Raw genomic sequence first — 23,773 nt, 5'->3', positions numbered from 1 at the left:
CACGACCTTCAGGTTGCTAGTCCAATGCCTTAACCACTTGGCCACGAGCCCACAAATGCCTACCAACCCTGCTTTAAATGTACCCAATGTCGTGGCTTCCACAGTCCTATGTGGCAATAAATTACACAGACTGACCACTATTGTCTCAGTTCGAGAGGGACTTTCTTCTTTCGAAGGCTTTGGCTACTAGTCCTAGACGACCCTGCTATAGGGCACATCCTCTCTCTATGCCTTTCATTATTCGATTGATAAAGAATCTTAGGTTCAAGAAGTTCATGCCAGCTAAGCCCCGCCCTTGCACGTCTCCATCCAAGTGCTTCTTAAATGATACTGTTGCATCTGCCTGTTCCGCATAGTTGTCACCCTTTGTGTGAAGAAGTTCCTCTTAAGTCCCATTTGAATCTTTTCCCTCGCACACCAAATTAATACATCCTGGTTTTGGACTGCCATACTGTAGGGAAAAATTTTCTCCGTCTACCTTATCCTGCAATTCTAAACATTTCCGTAAGGTCTTCTCTCAATATCAGACTTTTTAAAGAAGGGAGTACTAGCCTGGCCCGAGCTCATCTGTAACTCAGGCACTCACATCCTGGAAACATCATCGTAAATCTTTCGATCACTTCTTTCCGATGGAAGGGCGACCAGATCTTTACACAGTGCTCCAAGCATGTTTAAGAGTTAGGTTTTGCTATATACCCTGGAGGTGTATGACTATCATTAACAATGCATACGGTAATACCAAATCATTAGGCGTGATCTTAATTTCCTCAGTTTTTATTGTCAAAGCGTGATCCATCAACTGGTCAGTTCTGTTGCTATTTATTCTCGAAGATTGTTGATTAGAATTAGAGCGAAACCCACAAAAAAGCAGAAAAGGAACTTTTTCTTGTATTAGTTTAAAGGTGTTAGCGAATTTGGCCAACTCAAGGAAAGAAGGAAGGGGTCGTGTTTCATCATATAACATTAACTGAGAGCTTGAAAGGACATAAGATATTAGAAATGAAATGCTGCTGGTGCAACGACGGCAGCGGATCTGGTACCGATAGCTGATGCTGGACTTGCTGAAAACACTTGGAGGTTGATGGGGATATGTAGGGAAAGATTTTTCAACCCAGGCATTGGCCTAAAGCATACGGTATCAGTTCGATAGCTCTAGAAAATAGCTGGTATTTAGTTGAATAAATGTGATGAAATTTCAGTATACACGATTGTATTAATGGCGCCTGATTTGTACCTTTGTTATTGACCAAGTTAAGAGTGAAAATCCTTTCCTTATCATCGACGGTACTTCTCCATTTAAACAACGGAAATTCTCTAAAGCGACTAATTTCAGGCTGAGTGTATACATCTACGTGTAATTTTCCTGCACATCAACTCATCAATTCTAGTGAAGCGCATGAAATGTGTCAGATAAAATGCATAGGTAGGAGAAGTTTGCTAACACCATTTCATGGAGTTTCCTTTCCGAAGTGCAGTACACTTTGTCCAAGATGTCGATGTTTACCTCATTTTCAGATCTAAATCCGGGATTATCCACCCAGCACGAAGGATTCTGGAACCTATATCCAGCTTCCTTTGACCAATTAGATCGCTAGTACGAACAGCCACCTACAGAATAAAATAATTAAAGAATACGTCGAGACTTTGGAGCAATACATAGGACAAAACGGACTAATGCAATTAGAGGTACAATGGCCAGTGCCCTACAGTTCCCTGCATGTGTAACGATCTCTTTAAGGTTGCTATTGTATCCTCTTCCAGTACCTCGCCTATCAACTCGTTGCAGGTAGCCAGCACACCTTATACAAAACTTGTCCATTAGGTCTCCACTAAATTGATCTTCTCTCACCTTAATCAAACCGAACATCCATAACTGTCTGAAGAAAATATTTCTGAGTCCTAACAATACAACCTGCAATGAAATCTTACTTCCTTCCATACCCAATTGTTTTCCACACTTGTACGTTTGTTTACTGCGTTTCAACATCGATCAACATATCTATGAGTTCTTCTGCATGTACCAAACTTTTCAGGTTTTTTTTGCCAGTGTCGGTATTAGTCAGTACCAATAGTGGCGATGGCGCTTACTGCCCCTACCCATTGAAATGCGTGCAGAATAGGTGACAGAAAAAACTCGAGCGCTAACCTGAGTACTCAATTCTTTAAGAAGCTCCGATTCATCTCATATAACTATCAGTCATTTTAATGTCGACAGAGTCACAATGATTTTATATGCTTTTCTTCTTAGGAATTCCCGTGTCCAAGCCAGTACTTACAATGAGTCCAACCAAAGAGCTGATGGAAGGAGGCACGGCGCTCCTAACCTGCACTGTGACCAATGGCTCTAAACCTATTACTTATATTTTCCTCAAAGATGGGGAGAAGGAATTATACCGAGAGGAATCAAACCAGACTGAAATTCCACACGAAATTGCTAATGTAAACAAAATCTTGGAAGGAAATTATAGCTGTGTTGTTGAAAACGCCGTGTCGGAACTCCGCCTTTACAGTGACTTCATTAAGATTACAGTAACCGGTGAGTTATCGTGGATATTTCTATGGTGGAATCAACTAGGACACCAGATTATCCAAGGATTTGTTCCGTTATTAAATTCGGGTTTGACCAAGAACTCCAGGAGTGTTTAGAGCTCTGGTGTTTATAGGGTGGAGAGCGATTAAATGGTTATGGCATCCGAATGTGCGCTCAAGGACTTTAATAATTGCAGGGGCTCAAGTCAGAGCCTAGATTAGGTCAACGAGTGAGTACGTGGCAAGAAGACTATAGGAGGAATTCAGATCTATGGAGAATAAAACAAGAAATACTTGTAAGCAATACACTACAGTAGAGACCTGTAGCGCACATGTCGAAGACCATAAGACGGTAACAGAAGTACGGCAACCTGCTCCGTCATTCCATGATGGCTGATATATTTTCTCCTCTCAATCCCATTTTCCTGCCTTTCCCCCGTAACCTTTGATACCGTTACTATTCAAAAGCCTATCAACCAGCACTTTTAATATACCCAATGATCTAGCCTCCGTAGCCATCTGTAGCAATTAATTCAGCAAGCTTGGCCTAAATAAATTCCTATTATCTGTGTTCTAAAGGGATATCCTTGCATTCCGAGTCTGTGCCTTCTGGTCGCAGACTCTACCATTGGACACTTCCCCTCCACGTTCACTCTTATCGAATCATTCCAATATTTGGCAGGTTTCAATCACATTTGCCATGAGTTAATGGAAGAAATCTGTACACGCCTCAACGGGGAGAAGATGTAATCCCGATAAAGGTAGCGCTAAAGAATAGGATTGAACCCTGTTCTCTTTTGCTCTGAGGCAGCGCTTTCCCCGCTGCGCATTCCGTTAAGGCTTTCACGGAAGGTGTCTCTGTGTTTGATGACATTTCACTATTTTCATTACAGGGCAAAGTCCCGCAACCAGAATTAGTCTTTCAACTCTTTCCTGTCTTCTCGTCACTGCCCTGATTGGATTGTACTTCCTCAGGCGTCGGAGCAAGAAACAGAGTAAGTGATGATCTAATGTCGCAAATAGGTGTCTGACAGAGGGAAACTTATCAAATTACCTGAATTCAACACTGAGATAGGGAGGCTGGAGCATATCCAGTCAGATGATTAGAGGGTACATTGGCAAATTGGTGCAACGAAAGACGTGACGCGCATTTCGTCCATATAGATGAATTTATTAAATATGCACCGAGATAATTTAAGGGTCAACCAATGCACAGAGGGCAGAATAAGATGATATAGTTATAGAAAAGTGTACCGCAGAAAGGCAGTAAAGTTTAAGGTCGTAACATGTCAGACTGTGGCGTCAAAACTTCATCTTATCAGACTCGGGGCTGTTTAATAGTCTTATATTAGGGTAGAAGCTGCCTTTGAGACTGGTGTTATGTTAGCGGAGAAGAGAGAATGCTCCTCAAACATGCTTTGCACATCCTTTCAATTGTCCAGGTAATCAGGAGCCTCAAAGTTCAGAAAGCCAAAAAGATGAAGAAATAACGGGGCAGTTAAACGGACGGGCAGCCTCACTTCAGTGGACTGAACACAAACTCTCTGCAAAGTGATTATCGAATTTACGTTTGGTTTCTCCACTGTAGATGAAGCCACACCGTTGCCAGTAAATTTAATTCACCTACCTATAAGAAGTACAAGCGAATCATTCTTTCTCCTTGAACTTGCGTTTTGGTCCCTGAATGGCGGAGAGGAAGAGATGGAAGGACAGGTGTTTCAACACCTGAGGTTTCAAGGGAAAGTGTCTTAAGAAAAGGGGAGTTGGTGAGAATGGAAATGTGAAACAAGGAAACAGGAAGGGAACTGTCCTAGCAAATGCTGAAAAGGGAAGGGAAAAGAAGCAGCTGGGAGCCCTCACTCACTCATTGACCAGTTGATCTGGTTCCAATCTAACCTTATAGTCTCTACAGCCTCAACCCAAGTGAGATACCACACTACTCCCCATCAAACCCCGCCACACTCCCTATATTCCATATTGTAATGTAGAATGTCGTGAGTAACTATGCAGGTAAGTAAACAAATATCGAGGATGCTATCACTCTAAAAACAAACATCAATAAAATACGGGAGATACTCAGCAGGCCAGGCAGTATCTATGCAAAGGGAACAGACCTAATGTAAAACGTCTTTTGTAAGGTAAAGAAAAGTCATAACCGTAGCTTTCATATGCTTTCTGTAATGGGTTTGCTTAAGTGAAAATCCTGCCTGATGTTCCTGTTAGAACTCTTTGAGAAGATTACAAGTAGGATTGACCAGATGTAACATTTTAGTAGCCTAAGCCTTGTTATCATAGAAATGTGTCTGCTGGTAAAAATGGGTTAAATGAGAGGAAACTTAAATTCCTGGGCAATGTCATCAGAAAGGAAGAAATAGAATGCCTTACATTACAAGACCGTATGCCTGGGAAACGCGGAAGAGGAAGGCAAAGAAGAAAATATATGGACACTGTGAAAGAACTAACAGATCTAAATATGCGAAATATCATTGACGCTGTGAGGGATCGTTCGATGTGGAGAGCCATTATCGCCCAAACGTGTAACGTTCAAGGCACATGAAGAAGAAGAAGAGACAAGCAGGATAGATAAAGGGGATGCATTGGATGTTGTGTATTTGGACCTTCAGAAGGCCTTAGACAAGGTGCCTCACATGAGTTAAGAGCCCGTGATATTAAAGGAATATTCCTATCATGGTTAGAGCATTGGCTGATTGGAAGAAGACAGTGAGTGGAAATAAAAGGGTCCTTGTCTGGTTGGCTGCCAGTGACTAGTGGTGTTCCGCAGAGGTCGGTGTTGGGACTATTCCTTTTTATGCTGTATATAAATGATTTAAATGATGAAATAGATGGCTTTGTTGCCAAGCTTGCAGATGATACGAAGATTGGTGGAGGGGCAGGTAGTATTGAGGAAACAGGTAGGATACAGAAGGACTTAAACAGATTAGGAGAATGGGTAAGAAAGTGGCAAATAAAATATAATGCTGGGAAATACGTGGTCATGCTCTTTGGTAGTAGAAATAAAAGTGCAGACTATTTTCTAAACGGGGAAAAAATCCAAAAATCTGAGATGCCTAGGGACTTGGAAGTCATTGTTCAGAACACCGTAAAGGTTAACTTGCAGGTTGATTCAGTGGTGAAGAAGGCAAATAGAATGTTAGCATTCATTTCAAGAGTTCTAGAATACAAGAACAGGGATGTGATGCTGAGGCTTTATAAGACACTGGTGAGACTTCACCTTGAGTACTGTCTACAGTTTTGGGCTCCTCATCTTAGAAGAGAAGTGCTGGCATTGGAGAGAGTCTAGAAGAGGTTCACAAGGATGATTTCAGGAATGAAACGGCTATCATACGAGGAACGTTTGATGGCTCTGCGTCTGTAATCGCTAGAATTTAGAAGGATGAGGGGGGATCTCATTGAAACCTTTCGAATGTTGAAAGGCCTAGACAGAGTAGATGTGGAAAGGATGTTTCCCATGGTGGGAGAGTCTAGGACAAGCAGGCAGTACCTCAGGATAAAGGGGCGCCCATTCAAAACAGAGATGCGGAGAAATTTCTTTAGCTAGAGGGTGGTGAAATTGTGGAATATATTGCCACGTGCAGCTGTGGAGGTCAGCTTGTAGGGTGTATTTAAAGCAGAAACTGATAGGTTTTTGATTGGACATGGCACCAAAGGTTATGGGGAGAAGGCCGTTAAATGGGGTTGAGGAGGAGAAAAAAAAGGTTAGCCACGATTAACTGGCGGAGCAGACTCGATGGTCATGTGGCCTAATTCTACTCCTATGTCTTAAGGTATTATGGTCTTAAAACTGCTCACAATATTCCAAGGGAGGCTTCTGTTTTGCCACTGAACATACTTAAGGATTTATATTAAAACATGATTATTGTTAGCCAATATAGCTTGAAGAATTATCAGGAACCCAAACCAACTTATAGAATTCAAACAACATAAGCTAGGTATTGTGCTAAAATCTGTCTCTTTTATAGTCTCTACAGGTGAACCCGCAAGTGCTTCGCAAAGTCAGTGGTGAGTCAGAAAAAAAACTTAATATTACAATGTCATAGCTATAATAACGATGATACTGTGTCGACCTGAATGGACGGAAGCAAAGCAGGGACACGTAATGTGGTATTTTCAGCACATGTACTGAACGTTCCTAATTTTATGGAATGATAATAACGGTCAGGATTCAAGATTGTTTAATGTCATCTCCATCAGTCAAGTGTAAAGCAGAAGGAAGTAATTGTTCAGATCCGATCATAAGGGGAAATAAACATCAATACAAAAGTACAATAATAAGAAGAAACAAATTACATATAAATACATAAGACAGCTTATATGAATAGATTGATTTTATGTCTATGAAGTGACACTAGACACCTTTAAGTGTACATAAGACACTTAAAGGTAATGATAAAGTAGCGGCGGTGTGAGTGTGGAGGGGCGGTGCAGTAGATGAATGTACAGTGCTGATCAGCCTTGCGGTTTGGGGAAAGTTTCTGTTTTTGGGTCTAGTGGTCCTGGCGTGGATGCTACGTATCTTCCTTTCCTATCTGAGTATTCACAGTATTAATCACTTTATTATTATTATTAGTTTAGTTTTTGTGTTTGCGCAGTTCGTCAGACTGTGTGTGTATGTATTCTCTGCATTGATTCTATTGGTTTCTTTTATTCTACAGTGACTGCCTGCAAGCAAGTGAATCTTAGATAGTAGTTGGTAACATATACGTAAATTTACTTTGAACCTCGTTGCATCAGTCGTTAATATTTGAGTGTGCCTTTCCTTGCAGGATGAATGCGGGGAATGGATCTCAGCCAAATAATGACGAAACAACCTTAAATAACTTGGAGTATGCTGTGGTAGGGATTGCTCGGGATTCTGGTGAGCAGGCGTTCTTTGATAAAACACCAAATTTTACCCGGTGATATTTTCGACTCCCCTGTCAGAAGGGTTAGCTTGAAAAGTCGGCATATCACTTGGTGCTCGTGTTCGTACCCTGAGCTAGCGTCCGATTTCCGGCTCCGTCTGTGCTGAGTTAACCCCCTTTCCCCGTGATCACATGGTTTTTAATCATTTGCTCCCATTTCTTTGCCCATCCCAATGATGTGAAGAGGAGCTGACTGATTATCCTTAATATACGGCAATATGGTTCGTTCGTTATGTGAAGTGTCATAGGACGTGTCCGATCACGGTCTTTCTATGATAATGCTGTTCCTGGCAAATTTTCCTAAAGAAACGGTTAGCCGTTGCCTTCTTCTGTGCAGTGTCTTCACAAGTCGGGCGACCTCAGATATAATCAAACCTCCTCAGAGTTTGTCTGCTTTGAGTTAGTGGTGGCATAACAAGGACGTGATATGCACCAGCTTATAATACTACCATCTACCACCTACTCCCATGGCTTCAGGGCACTCTGATCGGGGCTGCTGGTGATGATGGGTCGGGGAGGGAGGTAGCTAAGCCAGAGCTACATCTTGCCCAAGATGACTTGCAGGCGAGCAGAGGGAAGGAGCTCCTTTTGGTGGAGACGTATCATCAACCCGCCACACAGGATATGCTAAGTATGGTACTACCTCGCATTCCTTTGAACTCCGGTGAAATGAAGGTACAGCCTACTTTTGATACTGATTGGGTAAAACATCATCCCAGGAAAGAACACGGTAAACTTACAGATGAATGCTCCAAAATCTTGAACTGTTGGCTAATGAGACCGACTTCAATCTATCTGCCCTTTCATGGACGCGAACAGCTTTATGAAATTTTCTCTGGGCTTAGTTCCTTCAATGACTTAAGCATCGGATTCCCTTCACCTGAAATCCATCCTCTTGGACAACAATTCAGTTAATTCGTCTCGGAATTTCAGTAGAGCAGAAGAAGCTGACTACGTTTTAATACTTCCACGAAGTTTCTTCTGTCTTTATATTTGGTCAAATACGCAAAGGTTAAGCTTTCTTTCTGTTACATATTAATCCTTATAAAGGTCAGAAAAAGTATTGTTTTTCTTTCCATTTAGATTCCACTGAATTGTCTGCTGGCGTTGTTTATTCGGAATGCATCATAAAGGAACAAAGCGACTATGGTAAGTTATGACATGTTTTATACTGCCAGCAGAGTGTGGGAATAATGTATGCAGCACGATGCAGACCCAAGCAGTTAACTCACATTACATGCTGGCAAAGACTGAACCCAAGGGCGGACGAAGGACAGATTCCTACGTGGAAACGCCGACCAGGGTTTAATCATAAGAGTTCCACCAAGACCTCGGTGGCTCCGCAGGGCGTCACCCCGAGACGAGATATTCCGAAAGCTGGCACCCAGTGATAAGCTTTAATCGGGAGTCTACTTAAATAATCAGAGGAAGTGGAAAACCCGTGGCGTCAAAACAAACTTAATATTAAACTGAAAGCACAACTGTTTAACGGCTCTCGTTAAGACAACTATTAACAAAATCAGGTGACCTAGAAACCTCAGAGTCCAAGGCTCTTCGGCTCCTCGCACGGGACCAAAGGCATCATGACAGTCAGCATTGTACAAGACATGCGATCATAGAAAGACAGAAACATAGAAAACGTACAGCACAATACAGGCCTTTAGGCTCACGATGCTGTGCCGAAAATGTACTTACTTTAGAAATTACCTAGAGTTACCCGTAGCCCTCTATTTTTCTAAGTTCAATGTCCCTATCCAGGAGTCTCTTAAAAGACCCTATCGTATCTGCCTCCACCACCGTCGCCGGCAGCCTATTCCACGCATTCACCGCTCTCTGTGTAAAAAAAAAACGTACCCCTGACATCTCCTCTGTATCTACTTCCAAGCACCTTAAAACTGTGTCCTCTTGCGTTTGCCATTTCATCCCTGGGGAAAAGCATCTAACTATCCACACGATCAATGCCTCTCACAATCATATACACATCTATCAGGTCACCTCTGTTCCTCCGTCGCTCCAAGGAGAAAAGACCGAGCTCACTCAACATATTCTCATAAGGCATGCTTCCCAATCGAGGCAACATTCTTGTAAATATCCTCTGCACCCTTTCTATAGTTTCCACATCCTTCCTGTAGTGAGCTGGACAGAACCGAGCACAGTACGCCGTGGGGTTTAATCCCCTACACTGCCAAGAGTCTTACCATTAATACTAAGTTCTGTCATCATATTTGACCTACCAAAATGAACCACCTCACACTTATTTGGGTTGAACTCCACCTGCCATTTCTAAGCCCAGTTTTCTATCCTATCGATGTCCCGCTGTAACGTCTGACAGCCCTCCACACTATCCACAACAACCCCAACCTCTGTGTCATCAGTAAATTTATTAACCGACCCCTCCACTTCCTCATCCAGGTTATTTATAAAAATCACGAACAGAAAGGGTCCCAGGACTGATCCCTGAGGCACACTGGTCGTCATTGACCTCCATCCAGAATATGACTGCTCTACAACAACTCTTTGCCTTTTGTGGGCAGCCATTTCTGTATCCACAAAGCAAGGTTCCCATAGATCCTATTCTTACTTACTTTCTCAATAGGTCTTGCATGAGGTACCTTGGCAAGTGCCTTGCCGAATCCATATACGCTGCATCTACAGCTCTACCTTCATCAACCTGCATAGTCACATCTTCAAAAAATTCAATCAGGCTCGTAAGGCACGACCTGCTTTTGACAAAGCCATGCTAACTATCTCTAACCATATTATGCCTCTCCAAATGTTCATAAATCCTGCCTCCAAGATCTTTTCCATCAGGTTATGTAAGACTCACCGGTCTATAATTTCCTGAGATATCTCTACTCTCTTTCTTGAGTAAGGGAACAACATCTGCAACCCTTCAATCCTCCAGAACCTCTCCCGTCCCCACTGATGATACAAAGATCATTGTCAGAGGCTCAGCAGTCTCCTCCCTCGCCTCCCACAGTAGCCTTGGGTATATCTCGTCCTGTCCCAGAGACTTATCCGACTTAATGCTTTCCAAAAGCTTCAACACATCCTCTTTCTTAATGTCTGTATGCTCAAGGTTTTCAATCCGCTGTAAGTCATCCGTACAATCTCCAAAGTCCTTTTCCGTAGTGAATACTGAAGCAATGTATTCATTAAGTATCTCTGCTATCACCTCCAGTTCCATACACACTTTTCCACTGCCACACTTGATTGGTCCTATTCTCTCATGTCTTATCCTCTTGCTCTTCACATACTTATAGAATGTCTTGGGGTTCTCTTTAATGATGCTCGCCAAGGCCCTCTCATGTTCCCTTCTGGCTCTCCTAATTTCATTCTTAAGCTCCTTCCTGCTAGCCTTATAACCTTCTAGATCTCTATCATTGCCTAGTTTTTTGAAACTTTCGTTAGCTTTTCTTTTCTTCTTGACTAGATTTGCAACAGCCTTTGTACTCCACGGTTCCTGTACCCTACTATCATTTCCTGTCTCATTGGAACTTACCTATACAGAGCGCCACTCAAATATCCCCTGAACATTTGCCACATTTCTCACGTACATTTCCGTGAAAACATCTGCTCCCAATTTATGCTTCCAAGTTCCTGCTTGATAGCTTCATATTTCCCCTGACGCCAGTTAAACGCTTTCCTAACTTCTCTGTTTCTATCCCTTTCCAATGTTATCGTAAAAAATATAGAATTGTTATCACTATCTCCAAAATGCTCTATCACTGCGAAACCTGAAACCGAACCAGGTTCCTTTCTCAATGCCAGATAAAGTACAGCCTCTCCTCTTGTACGTTTTTCTACATATTGTGTCAGGAAACCTTCCTGAACACACCTAACAAACTGCATCGCGTCTAATCCCCTTGCTCCAGCGAGATGCCAATCAATATTTGGGAAATTTAAATCTCCCACCACGACAACCCTGTTATTATTACACCTTTCCAGAATCTGTTTCTCTATCTGCTCCTCGATGTCCATGTTACAACTGGGTGGTCAACAAAAAACATCCAGTAGAGTTATTGACCCCTCCTTCTTTTTAACCTCCACCCACAGAGACTCAGTAGATAATCCCTCCGTGACCTCCTCCTTTTCTGCAGCCGTGAAACTATCTCTGATCAGCAGTGCAACGCTTCCACCTCTTTGCCTCCTTCCCTGTCCTCTCTTAGCCATGCCTGCCCCTCAGACATCCAAGTCTCTGTAATGACCACAACATCCCAGCTCCATGTACTGATCCGCACTCTAAGTTAATCCGCTTTGTCCTTGCATTAAAATAGACACATCTCAAACCATCGGTCTGAACGTATCCTTTCTCTATTACCTGCCTATCCTCCCTCTCGCACTGTTTCCAAGCTTTCTCTGTTTGTGAACCAACCGCCACTTCCTCCGTCCTTTTAGGTCGGTTCCCAACCCCCAGAAATTCTAATTTAAACTCTCCCCAATAGCCTTAGCAAAACTCCATGCCGGTATATTAGTCCCCCTCGGATTCAAGTGCAACCCGTCCTTTTTGTACAGGTCACAACTGCCCCAAAAGAGGCCCCAGTGATCCAGAAATCTGAATCCCTGCCGCCTACTCCAATTCCTCAGCCACACATTTATCCTCCACCTCACTCTATTCCTATACTCAGCGTTGCGTGGCACAGGCAGCAATTCCGAGATTTCTACATTTGAGGCCCCGTTTCTCAACTTCCTTCCTAACTGCTTGTAGTCTGTTTTCAGGACCTCCTCCCCTTTCCTACCTGCGTCGTTGGTACCAATATGTACCACGACCTTTAGCTGTTCACTTTAGGATATCGTGGACGCGATCAGAAACATCCCGGACCCTAGCACCTGCGAGGCAAACTACCATCCATGTTTCTTTCCTGCGTCTATAGAATCGCCTGTCTGACCCACTAACTATAGAGTCCCCTATTAATGCTGCCTTTTCCTTTCCCTACCCTTCTGAGCCACAGGGTCAGACTCTGTGCCAGAGGCGCCACCACTATTCCTTTCCACAGGTAGGCCATCCCCCCGGGGGAGGGTTAGGGGGCTGGAATCATAGGGTCATGTGACACAGGAAAAATAAAGTTTACCCATATGATCATGCTGACCATCATCTGCGCCAAACACTAATTATCCGCATTTGAATCATGACCTTATCCATCTTGCTTCCAATGACTTTTTCGATGTTATGCAAATCAATGCATCCAAACCTCCACAGGCCGCAAGTTCCAGATTCCTATCTCCATAAGGGTTACGCTCACAGATCTCGATTTTGTAGATGACATAGTCCTGCTCTCTGACCAGATGGAGGAAGCACAGCAGCTACTGAGAAAAGTTGAAATTGAGTGCAATGAAGTTGGACTTCACCTAAACGCTAAAAAGACAGAGTACATGGCGTTTAACTGCAACGAATGTACTCTCAGGACCGTAAAGAATGATACCATTAAGAAAGTATTTGACTTCAGGTACCTCGGGTCAAGAATGATGAGTTCGGAGGAGGACATAAAGATACGGAAGGTGCTGGCGTGGAGGGCTATGAACGACATGTAGGAAATCTGGAAGTCGAACCTGACCAGACGGCTTAAAAAGAGGATCTTCATAGCAGTCATAGAGTCCATTCTCATGGACGGATGCGAGAAGTGGACACTCACCAAGACGATGCGAAAGTCTCTAGATGGTTGCTACACACGAATGCTCCGCATGGCTCTTGACGTGAGTTGACAACAGCACATGACGAACGTCGAGCTCTATAACGACCTACCGATGCTCACCACTGAAATTGAGGCGAGAAGACTGCAACTAGCGGGGCACTGTCTACGCCACCCCGAGCTACCTGCTAGCCTAGTCATCATATGGGAGCCCAAACATGGGAGGATGAACCCTGGGAGTCCTCCCAAAACTATGGTCGACACGCTCCTAGAAGACAGCGGTGCGGCTAACGCAGATGAACAGAACACACTGATGAAGGAGAGGGAGAAGTGGAGATTCAGTCATCGTGCCCGACGCCGGCCCCCTAGGCCTGAGTCGACGTAGTAGTAGTAGTAGTAGTAGTAACAAGGGTTAATGGAAATCTCCTTATATCCCCTCCAGTTTTTTTTATTTATATAGAAAGTTCGGGCGGAACAGGCCCTTTTGACCCAATGAGCTTCACTGCACTGCAGCCCACCTTACTCCTAGCGTTATCACAGTACAATTTACAACAACCATTTTACCTGCTAGCATGTATGCATCTCGTACAGGACCTTCACTGTCACGTAGCGCTCAGGCGTTCTCAAAAAATCTGATTTGCATGAAAAGAATGTAAACTCCATGTCTAAGCTTCCTAAATTTCCTTTCTCACGATAGTTAGGTTTCAATGATCCTCATATAGGATTAAACAGGGCACAAGGCTAGAGTAGCGATTACCGCTATGCCATTGCTGGTCGGGGATTTCCGAATTTCGGAGTTCAATCCCGGAGCCGTCTATAGGGAGATCGTGCGTTGTTCATGTGTATCGCGTGACTTTCCTCTGGGTGCTCTGGTTTGCTTCAGTTCGTAAGTTACTTGGTCATTGTAAATTATCCTGTGAAATTTGGCAAGGATTCGTTGTGTTGGAGTGGCCTTTTCCGCCCTCGAAATGAATCAAAGTTTAAAAAGTTCGAAGTAAATTGTATTATCAGAGCACATACATGTCATCACATACTACCCTGCGATTCTTTTTCCTGCAGGCATACTTATCAAATCTATAGAACAGTAACAGAATCAATGGAAAACAAATAGCAAATGCTGATATAAGTAAATAACAATAAATAACTGGCATGAAATAACAAGATTAAGAGTCCTTATGTGAAACCATCGTTTGTAGGAATACTAGAAATAGAATGTCGTTATCTCCTTTTAATCAAGAGCCTGATGGTTGAGGGGTAGTAACTATTCTTGAAACTGATGGTGCGAGTCCTGAAGTACCTTCTACTTTATGGCAGCAACGAGAAAAGAACATGGTCTAGGTGATGAGCATCTTTGATGATAAATGCCGCTTTTCTGCAGCAAAGTTTCATGTAGATGTACTCAATGGTCGGGAGGGCTTTATCCGTGATGTACTGGGTTACGTAAATAAGTAAACATGTTTACGATTGATGGTGAACGCTAATAAATCAACATGACTTTCTGAAGGTTTTTTATTCCTTTACAGCTAACACAAGAGAAGTTTCAAGAGAGAAAAGAGTAAGTAATGTGTATAACTACGATGTGCTCGTTGTGGTTAGATCTTGGTCAGCAAAATACATGGCTCGTCCAGCAGTTTTAGGGTTCATATTTGCCCAGAGTAATGGGGCTGTGAACTATTCCAAGTAACGCATTTACAATAAAAACAGCTAAGGGATCTCGTCATCTTCACTAGCCGTTCCTAATAACGTTTGTAAATTTGTGAATCACTGTTTTAGAATGCTATAGACAATGTGGTGAAATCAGTAAATGTTATTGCTCAGGCGCTTCATCATTCGCAGTCATGTAAATTGAAGAACCGCAGTGGATAACCATGTTAAATTAGTGGACCACGTGGTTATAGTTGCGTTCTCATCCGTGTGATCTCATCTGCAAGAAGTTGTGTATCAGTCAAATACATCTGGACGTATTGTTACATTAAATAAAACTAGTTCCGGCATTTTCTGCAAATGGCTGAGCATATTCACAGTGATGTTGCTTTGACTGGACGCATCAGAGAGAGAGAGAGAGAGAGAGAGAGAGAGAGTGGATAAGTAAGCTGGGACTGATTTTACTGGAGAGACGGAACCTAAGGGGCGATCTTACAGAGATTTGTAAATCCATGAGGGCATAATATTTTACCCTGGGCTGGAGAGTCCGCAAATGGCCATGGATTTAAGATGTGAGGAGGACTATGAAAAGAAGCTTCGGGAAAAGTTTCACAAATGTGTCTTGGTCGGTATTCGGACGGTACTCGCGGAGGAGGTGGTAGAGGCGGGTACATTTACGACATTTAAAATGGATGATGGAGAGAAAGGTTTAGAGGAGTATTGGCCACACACAGATAAATTGTGCAATCATAGATAGGCATCTTGATCGGCATGGAGGTGTTCGGCAAAATGGCCCGTTTGACTCTTCCGAATTTCTGTGAATGTAAATGCAGAAAATGCTCAACAGATAAGGCAGGATTAGGGGAACTTAAAAATGCTTTTTTATATAAATCTGAGGATTATTGCCAGTATTTAGATAGTTATTTTTTGCAAAGTTTGTGATTTAACGCAATTGTTCACCTGTGACTTTCAAACCTGCAAATCCACGTTTTATTAGGGCACGCTTTAATCAATTGTGCGCCAGCAGCAGTCCAATCTCACATGTGTACTCTAATTCCAGAATAACCTGGTGAGCCCCAGCGATTACAGCGTCGTGTATGCCGCAGTGAATCACATGAAAATGGGTGCCGGTTTGGAAAGGTCTGACACAGATGAACCAGACAGCAGTGAAACAAACTTCTATGAAAACTTTGCAAGAAAGTAAAACGACACGGACAACTTCAACTGAAATTCTGCGTTCAAAACAGTTGGACTTTGAAGGGGATATTATTTTTACTTTTCATTTTCAGTGTTAAGCCAATGTATTCCAAGAGTAACACACACAAATACTGAAGGAAATTAGCAGGGGTCAGAAGTGAGTGCGATTGTTATTACTAGGGAGAAGGTACTTTGGAATTCAAAGGTCTGAAAATGGATAAGTCACCTAAACCATATGGTTTAAACACTAGGGCTCTGAAAGAGGTGGCTGTGGAGACTGTGGAGGCATTGGTAATGATCTCTCAAGAATCAGTAGATTCTGATATGTTTCTAGAGGACTGAAAAATTGTGGAAGGTCAATCCATTCTTCAAGAAGGGAGGAAATTATAGGCTAGTTTGCGTGATCTCAATGGTGGGGAAAATGTTGGAGATCATTTTCTGGTTGGCTGCGAATAACCAGGGGTGTTCCGCAGGGTTCGGTGTTGGGATCACTTCATTGTACGTTATATTTCAATGATTTAGATGACGGAATTGATGTCTTTGTAGCCGAGTTTGCGGACGATACTAAGTTACCTGTAGGTGCAGAGCAGGCAGTAAAGTGGAAACAGGAAAGCTGCAGAAGGATCTAGACAGTTTGAGAGAATAGGCAAAGGAGTGGCAGATAGAATACAGCGTCGGGACCTGTATGGTCATGCACTTAGGCGGAAGGAATAAAAGCATGGATTATTTTCTAACCGGGCAGAACATTCAAAAGTCCCAGTTGTAAAAAGACTTGGGAGTCTTCGTGCAGGATTCCCCAAACGTTTACGGCAGGTTGAATCGGCGGTGAGACAGGCAAAAACAAATCATTTCGAAGTGCCAAGAATATAGCAGCAAGGATGGAATGCTGAAACTTTGTAAGTCACTGGTGAGTCCTTACTTGAAATATTGTGAACAATTTGGGCCTCTTATATATGAAAGGATGTGTTGACATTGCACAGGTTTCAGGGGAGGTTCACGAGAATGATTCCGGGAATAAAGGGACTATCCAGTGGGGAGCGTTTTATGGATCTGGGCCGATACTCAATGGAACTTGAAAGAACGAGAGGGGATCTCATTGAAACCTATCGAATTTTGAAATATCTAGTTACAGTCGATGTGGCGAGGATGTTTCCTATTGTGAAGGAGTCTAGGATCAGCGGGTACTACCTCAGAATACAGGGACTTCCATTTAGAATGGAGATGAATGGGATTATCTTTAGCCAGCGGGTGGTGAATGTGTGGAATTCGTCGCCACTGGCGGCTGTGGAGATCAGGTCATTGGGTATATTTAAGGCAGAGGTTGACAGGTTGAATGCTATAATTGCACTCCTCCATTTTACGGACTTATGGCCTTATGGTCAGGCAGCATCATTGAAGAGGAATACAGTGATGAAGGGTCTCTGCCCGAATAATCGATTGCGTATTTCTGCATAGATGCTACGGGACCTGCTGAATTTCTTCAGCATTTTGTCTGTTGCTCTGGATTTTAGCGTCAGCAAAGTCTTCTGTGTTGATGCATTCCGAAAGTTGTATTTTTATTGGTTGGTACGTGTTCTTCAGCATTAAACATGTATATTATGTCATTTTGCAGTCCTGGTAGATAACAAAATGCCGACGGGTCCAACATGTTACTTTGATTTGGTACTTTTTCATGTTTGACACTATCACCTGCACCACAAATTTTTTTTTAGTTAGCTGGCGAATGTTGCAAGTTGCGTCGTTCAAATTTTACAAGCACCATCCAGTCGCTCAACAAAATTAAACTCCAATATATATTTAAGCGCCCTGAATGCTAGGCTGGAGGTTGGGCGTGTTCAAAAATCAGCTCTATTAAACTTGATTTTTCTTCTATCCGATCTCCGAATTTGCCTACCATTATCAAAAAACAATGTAGTTTACAACTGAATCTGGAGTTAAAATTGAACACCCTCTTACCTTTAGGATCATGGCTTTTGTTTCACTCTGTCAAAAAAAAAAAGGAACAGAAATTATATTGAAACATTTCGAAGTCCAGCCAATTTCAAATTAGAGTTTATAATCACATTTAGAAATACATGTGTGGAGAGGTACAATGAAAAACTTACTTGCAACAAAATCACAGGCAAAAAAAGGAAATTAGAGAAGGGAAATGAACAAGAAGAAATAGCACAGATACAGCTCATTTCACAATGAAAATCATTAGAACAAATGCTATTTTTTGCAAAGCGGTGGTCAAAGTGGCCATGATGCTATTTTACTGAGTAGCAATTAGGATTATTCAGTTTAGTTTAAGAATCTAGTGCTTGAAGGAAAGCAAGCTTTAGAACCAAGTGGAGCCATTTGACATTACATTTAATGGTTTATTAATGTTTTGGGAAAGTCGGGTACTTCTGGTTCCGTGATTGCTGGCTAAGACATCTTACTTATTTCTTGCACCCAATATCATTCAGCCCATCGGGAAAAGGCTGCAAAACATATATTTCCCACCACATATTTCTGCTGAATGCGTCGTAGATTATGCGACCAGTACCGAACATAAAACTTCAATTTAAGATGTATCAGCGTTTATGACGGTGAAGCAGGAAGTCCCTGCTTTCACAACTATCTTCAAACTTGTAAACCTCTTCGTCTTTGAATGACTGATGCACACATGCATCCAGGTCTCTTTGCTCCTGTACACCTTTGAGAATGGTACACTTTATCGTATGCATAGCGTTAAGTTTAAAGGAGAAAGATTATGTATAATGTACAGCTTATTTATAATTCCCCTTTAACAAAGAGAATATCAGGCACAACCAGTTTGGTGTTGGAAGCAAACCCAGTGGTGGAGTTTACGAAGCATTTTGACAGGCACCTGAACGTGCAAGTAATTGAAGAATATGGATCGTATGCAGACACGTGGGTTTAGTTTATTTTGAAGGTGAAATCGTATAGCACAGCATCCGGGCTCTTTGGTGCACGAAGTTGTGCTAAGTTATTTAAACTAGCAATTAAATAGCCAACTAAGCGAATCCTTTCTGCCTCCGCAAAGTCCATGACCCTATAAGGCCATAAAGCCATAAGACTGAGGAACAGTTACAATAACATTCGACCTATCGAGTCTGTTCGCCCATTCCATCATGCCTCATTTATTATCTCTCTCAAACCCATTCTCCTGGGTTCTCCCCATAGACTTCGACACCCTTTCAAATAAAAAGAGCTTTAAGTATACTTAATGGTGTACCCCTCACAGCCGTCTATGGCAATGCATTCGTCTGGCAAAAGAAATTGCGTCTCATCTCTTTTCTAAGGTGACATCCTTCTATCCCGAGTATGACGATATCCTGAGGTATTCATTACGGACTGTGCCTTTAAAAAGAGAGAGAGAACGTGCAGCTGTACAGCACAAACAGTTTGTTACAGAGAGAGAGAGAGAGAGAGAGAGAGAGAGAGAGAGAGAGAGAGAGGCGAAGACTGCTCGCAGGTTGTTTGGGATTTCTGCAAGGACACTACCAGCTTCTGAGTTCCTACAGAGAGAGAGAGAGAGAGAGAGAGAGAGAGAGAGAGAAAGAGAGAGAGAGAGGAGCTACTTGATGGACAGCTGGTGTTCAGCACAACAGTACTTAAACCAGCGTAGTTCCTTGTTTCACAGGACACGCAGACGCACTAAAGTGTGGTGAAGTTACCACTATCCTTTTCAGGTGCCCACGAGTGTGGGACTGAGGATCGATTGAGAGGAATCGATCTGTGATTATTAGTGCGTGAAAGAGCGACCCTGTGGAGTCTACCAGTGTGTCTAACCCTAGCTTGGGTTGGTAGATTATCACCTGATGAAGGCGCTCTTAAGTTGGTCAAGTATGGCTAACTTGGAAGTTTTGGAGGACAACGGGAAGAAGCGACGGCATCAGCTTACATAGACAACCTCAACAGCGCTCTCTCTCTCTCTCTCTCTCTCTCTCTCTCTCTCTCTCTCTCTCTCTCTCCCCACCATTACTCAACTCAATAACACCAACTGAACTGACTTCATTTACTCATCATCGTAAGACTGTATCTATTTACCCCATAAGCTTGAAGAAGCTTGGCTTTTATATTTCCACACTCATATATGGATGAATTTTGCTAAACTGTTCGATTTATCTGATCTTTATACTACTATATTGCATAGTTACTAATAAAATAGCTTTAGTTAACAGCAAACTCAAGATGTTTTTCCATTTCTGCTGGTTCTTGAACCCATTACGGGGTACGTAACACGAGGCTGTGGTCTTGAGTCCTGGACTCTGCAATATTGTAAATATAATCTCCATCCCACTCCATCTAGGCTTTTCAATATTCAATAGGTTTCAATAAGATTCCTGCTCCTCCTTACCCCAGCACTTATGTTTTCTCAGAAACCATGGACTCGTTTTCAAGGATTCTTCATCCCATGTTCTCGATATTTATTACTGATTTAGCTGTTATTACTATTCCCCTTTTTTTTGAATTTGCGGAGTTTGTGTCTCTTGTACGTTGGCTGTTTGTCATTCATTGTTCCCTTTCATTGATTTTATTGCATTGTATTTACTGTGAATGTCCTCAAGAAAATGAATCTCATGGTTGCCTATGGTAACCTGTATGTAGTTCGGTAATAAATTTACTTTGAACTCTGAACCTTTCATTCTTCGAAACTTTCGATCCGTCGACCCGCTGAAGTCTTCCCGAAGTTTATATGTCACTCCGGTTTCCAGCATCTGCATTCTCTTTTGCGACTGCTCTGCAGCATTTCCACAGAGTTCGAAGACGATACTCATTCAACAGATACCACTTCTGCTGATAAAACAACTTTATAATTTTTATCGACGGCATCTGTTCTCTCCAGCAATCCTGTGGCCGAATTCCACTATTGCACTAACATGTGTCTTGCGTGCCAGAAATACGCAACTGGATCGCGAGGGTGTCGCGTCCATAATCATCACAATGAGCTCTTTGCACGTTCTCTAGGCCTGTGAATACATTCGTTTGTCAATCTGTTCCAGCAGAAGAATTAAAGAAGTTGCCTGACCGAGGGGGGTTTCATATTAAGGGACGCTGGATATATGTACGCTGAGCGGCTGAGGATGTGGTAGTTGGTTTTGTGGTTTGCTTTTTCTCAAGCAAATTATGCAGAAGGTAAATATGTAAACTGCAGTGATACCTCTACATAATCATTATGCTATGTCAGTTGAATCCTCGGGGATTAAATGCTCAGTAATGCAAGATCTAACAGATTCTGCCGTCAACCATCGTTACAAAGGGCACTATCACATTGTTTCCTGCGGGTTTCTTGTGTACATGCAGATAATCACTGGGTCGTCTTAGACAGATGAGGAAAACGCAGAACCTTGAACAGCAGATAAGAATGTTTTTACTAGATTACAACACACACTGCGGTCGGAGTAAATCATTGCTGACCGTTGGGACCTGCTCTCTCCAGGTATCTTACTGCCAACGACCCGTCAAAATCTTATCAGTCGCCAACAGAACAGAATCCACTCGCCGACTCTGGAATTGATACACTTGACGTCGTTTCCTCTTCACTACAGTGCGGCATGAATTCAAACTAATTGGAACGTGCAAGGGAATAGTGCACGGCCTGTGGGCCGTATAGTATATGAGCTGACTGGTCTGGTTGTGACCTCGCGAACTCTCCCGACGTTCCATTAAATAATTCCACCCGGCTGTACGCCTGAGGTTCAGTGGAAAGGAGAGATGAAGGAAATCAAACGAGCGTGCCCCGGTGATTTGAATGAATTGTGCTGTGAAGCTCTGAAAAACTGGCTTAGCGGAGCGAGACTCCCATGTTTCAGTTATGTGTGTGTGTGATATAGAGAGAGTGAGAGTTAGTGTCGGGGGCGGAGGGGGGGGGGGGGGGGGGGGAGAACGAGACGACTTGGCCACAGGGAAAGTGAACTGAAAAGCTTGCTTTGCAGCGAAAAGGCATGGGCACGATGGGCTGAGTGGCCTCAGATTTTTTCTTCAGCAATTCTATGACATCATTTTATGCATCATTGCAGGGTGGTGAGTGGGAAGGTGAACACGCAGTGGTTGGATTAATCACGTGTTGATATAATTGTGCTATTGAGATGTACAGTATAAAACGTGTGCTTTGGCACCCCCCCCCCCATGCCCATACCAACATTTTTGTCGATCTACAATAATCCCACTTGCTACTGTCACCTGTTGCGATTTAACTGTTTAAGAATTTTATCCAAATGCCCATTTAAACCCAAGAACTGTGCGTAATTCTGCCAACTCCACAGGCAGCGCACTCCCAATGCCACCAATGCCTCTGCAAAACATAGATGTGAACCCCTTCAATGCCCCCTCTTCATAACTTAATCCAAATGCCCTCTTGTTCTTTTTCCTACCGTAGGAGAATAGCTTTGAATATCTACCAAATCTCTCCCTGTCGTAATATTTTATACTTCCCGCTGGCATTTCTCAGCTTCACTCGCTACAGGAGAAGCAGGCCGAGACGATCCAGCCTCGCCCACCACCAAATTCCCACGATCCTGGGAGCATCGCAGGGAGCCCCCTCTTCGTTCCATCCAGCGCAATAGCATCCTGAGCAGGCGATGTACGTGATAACAGCCGACAACCTGAGAATGGTGTCGGAATTACAGGAGGTTACGGAAATGGAAAGAGTGCTATCATTAATGGTTTCGCTAGAAAGTCATTGTGATAGCAAATCCAACACAGTATTGGCAAACCGATTGATTTAGCCAAACCACAGTTTGCTTCGCATGAGCGGAGTAAGAACGGCAATGGGGCAGTATGATTAAGCATTTTTACTGAATCATGTTACTAATAGTACATACCGGGAGCTTACTGTTTAGGAGCTACAAACTCGGCCCGCTGAGACGAAAAAATGCGCACTTAAAAGCTTGCTTCAACAAAGAGAGCCCAGATGGATTCTCTGCCCTATTGAAAGACCGCATGCGTAACGGCCGTTTTCTTGGAATCGACACAATGCAGTTTGTGTTTGCTGGTTGGAGGGCGGAGAAGAGCTGAAGGAGGCAAGATGCTGGAAATACACATAATGTACTGGAGGAGCTCAGCATGTCAGGAACATCTATGGATGGGAAAAACCTTCATCAGGATTTGAAGGATAGAAGTAGCATTACAGCAACTCTGATTAAAATAAGCTACTCAACCGATAAATTGCAAGCATTTAAGGTTGCCTTCGATGTACAAATGCTCACCAGCAGGCCACGAAACCAAACGTTTTGACTAGTGTTGTTTTTTTTCTTCTTGCCTTGTGCCAGTATCAACGTCATCGTGCCATAATATAACTATTGAACATAGATCGAAGATAGGAAGAGTTGCAAAAGAGAGACACAACACGGAAGAAAGGAACACGGATTCTGAACCGCAATCAAACACCAGTTAATGTTAATCTTACATGGGCCCCACAGTTTTAATTTTCCTGGCGTTCTCATAAGCTCCCCTCCCACACCATCATCATCTCCCCAGATCTTATCGCTCAGTTACACGCAGATAAACAGTGCGTAAACGATCTACCAAACCCCAAATCGAGTGTGGGTAGAGCATAGGACAGCCGAAGGAAGCTGTTTTAGGGAGTATAATTTACTGAAACAATGTTCTGAATTTAGGTTCCTGCATTGACTATTGTTCATTGTTGGACAACACTATTCGCTCTCTTCCACTGCCGACAACTTCGGTAAATCTCGCCTCCAAGCTATTAATCGGTTAACTGTAAGGGTACTTGTGCTGAGCTTCAATTCCCAGATGTCTTTCCATGAGTTATGGCATACCAGTGCTTGCATGTACTAGTTATGAAGAGCCAAATTCGTCGAACCTGATCTTCGTGAAGTTCCTGAACTAGGGTCGTAG

General features: G+C 42.9%; 1 protein-coding gene and 1 long non-coding RNA gene across 5 annotated transcripts in view; one reads left to right on the top strand and one right to left on the bottom strand.

Annotated features, from left to right (window-relative positions):
• LOC140190212 (Fc receptor-like protein 5) overlaps positions 1-17,823 on the top strand; it is a 94,997-nt gene extending 77,174 nt beyond the window's left edge. For 3 of the 4 annotated variants that reach the window (XM_072246759.1, XM_072246757.1, XM_072246758.1), the window contains 7 exons: positions 2,249-2,536; positions 3,423-3,524; positions 6,510-6,549; positions 7,314-7,405; positions 8,535-8,600; positions 14,605-14,636; positions 15,786-17,823. In XM_072246759.1, the coding sequence (XP_072102860.1) occupies positions 2,249-2,536; positions 3,423-3,524; positions 6,510-6,549; positions 7,314-7,405; positions 8,535-8,600; positions 14,605-14,636; positions 15,786-15,929 (764 nt within the window). In that variant the 3' untranslated portion in view covers positions 15,930-17,823. The remainder of the gene's footprint in view (positions 1-2,248; positions 2,537-3,422; positions 3,525-6,509; positions 6,550-7,313; positions 7,406-8,534; positions 8,601-14,604; positions 14,637-15,785) is intronic. The other variant, XM_072246760.1, reaches the window with a different exon arrangement.
• LOC140190215 (uncharacterized) lies at positions 1,511-23,316 on the bottom strand. The gene is made up of 3 exons (XR_011883556.1): positions 23,122-23,316; positions 17,879-17,905; positions 1,511-1,608 (listed from the first exon to the last, which is right to left on the bottom strand). It is a non-coding gene; the product is annotated as an uncharacterized lncRNA (long non-coding RNA).
• Positions 23,317-23,773: the final 457 nt, after the last annotated feature.

The sequence above is a fragment of the Mobula birostris genome, chromosome 29 (assembly GCF_030028105.1).
Source record: "Mobula birostris isolate sMobBir1 chromosome 29, sMobBir1.hap1, whole genome shotgun sequence".
NCBI lineage: Eukaryota > Metazoa > Chordata > Chondrichthyes > Myliobatiformes > Myliobatidae > Mobula > Mobula birostris.
This window is presented reverse-complemented; position numbering and strand designations above follow the sequence as displayed.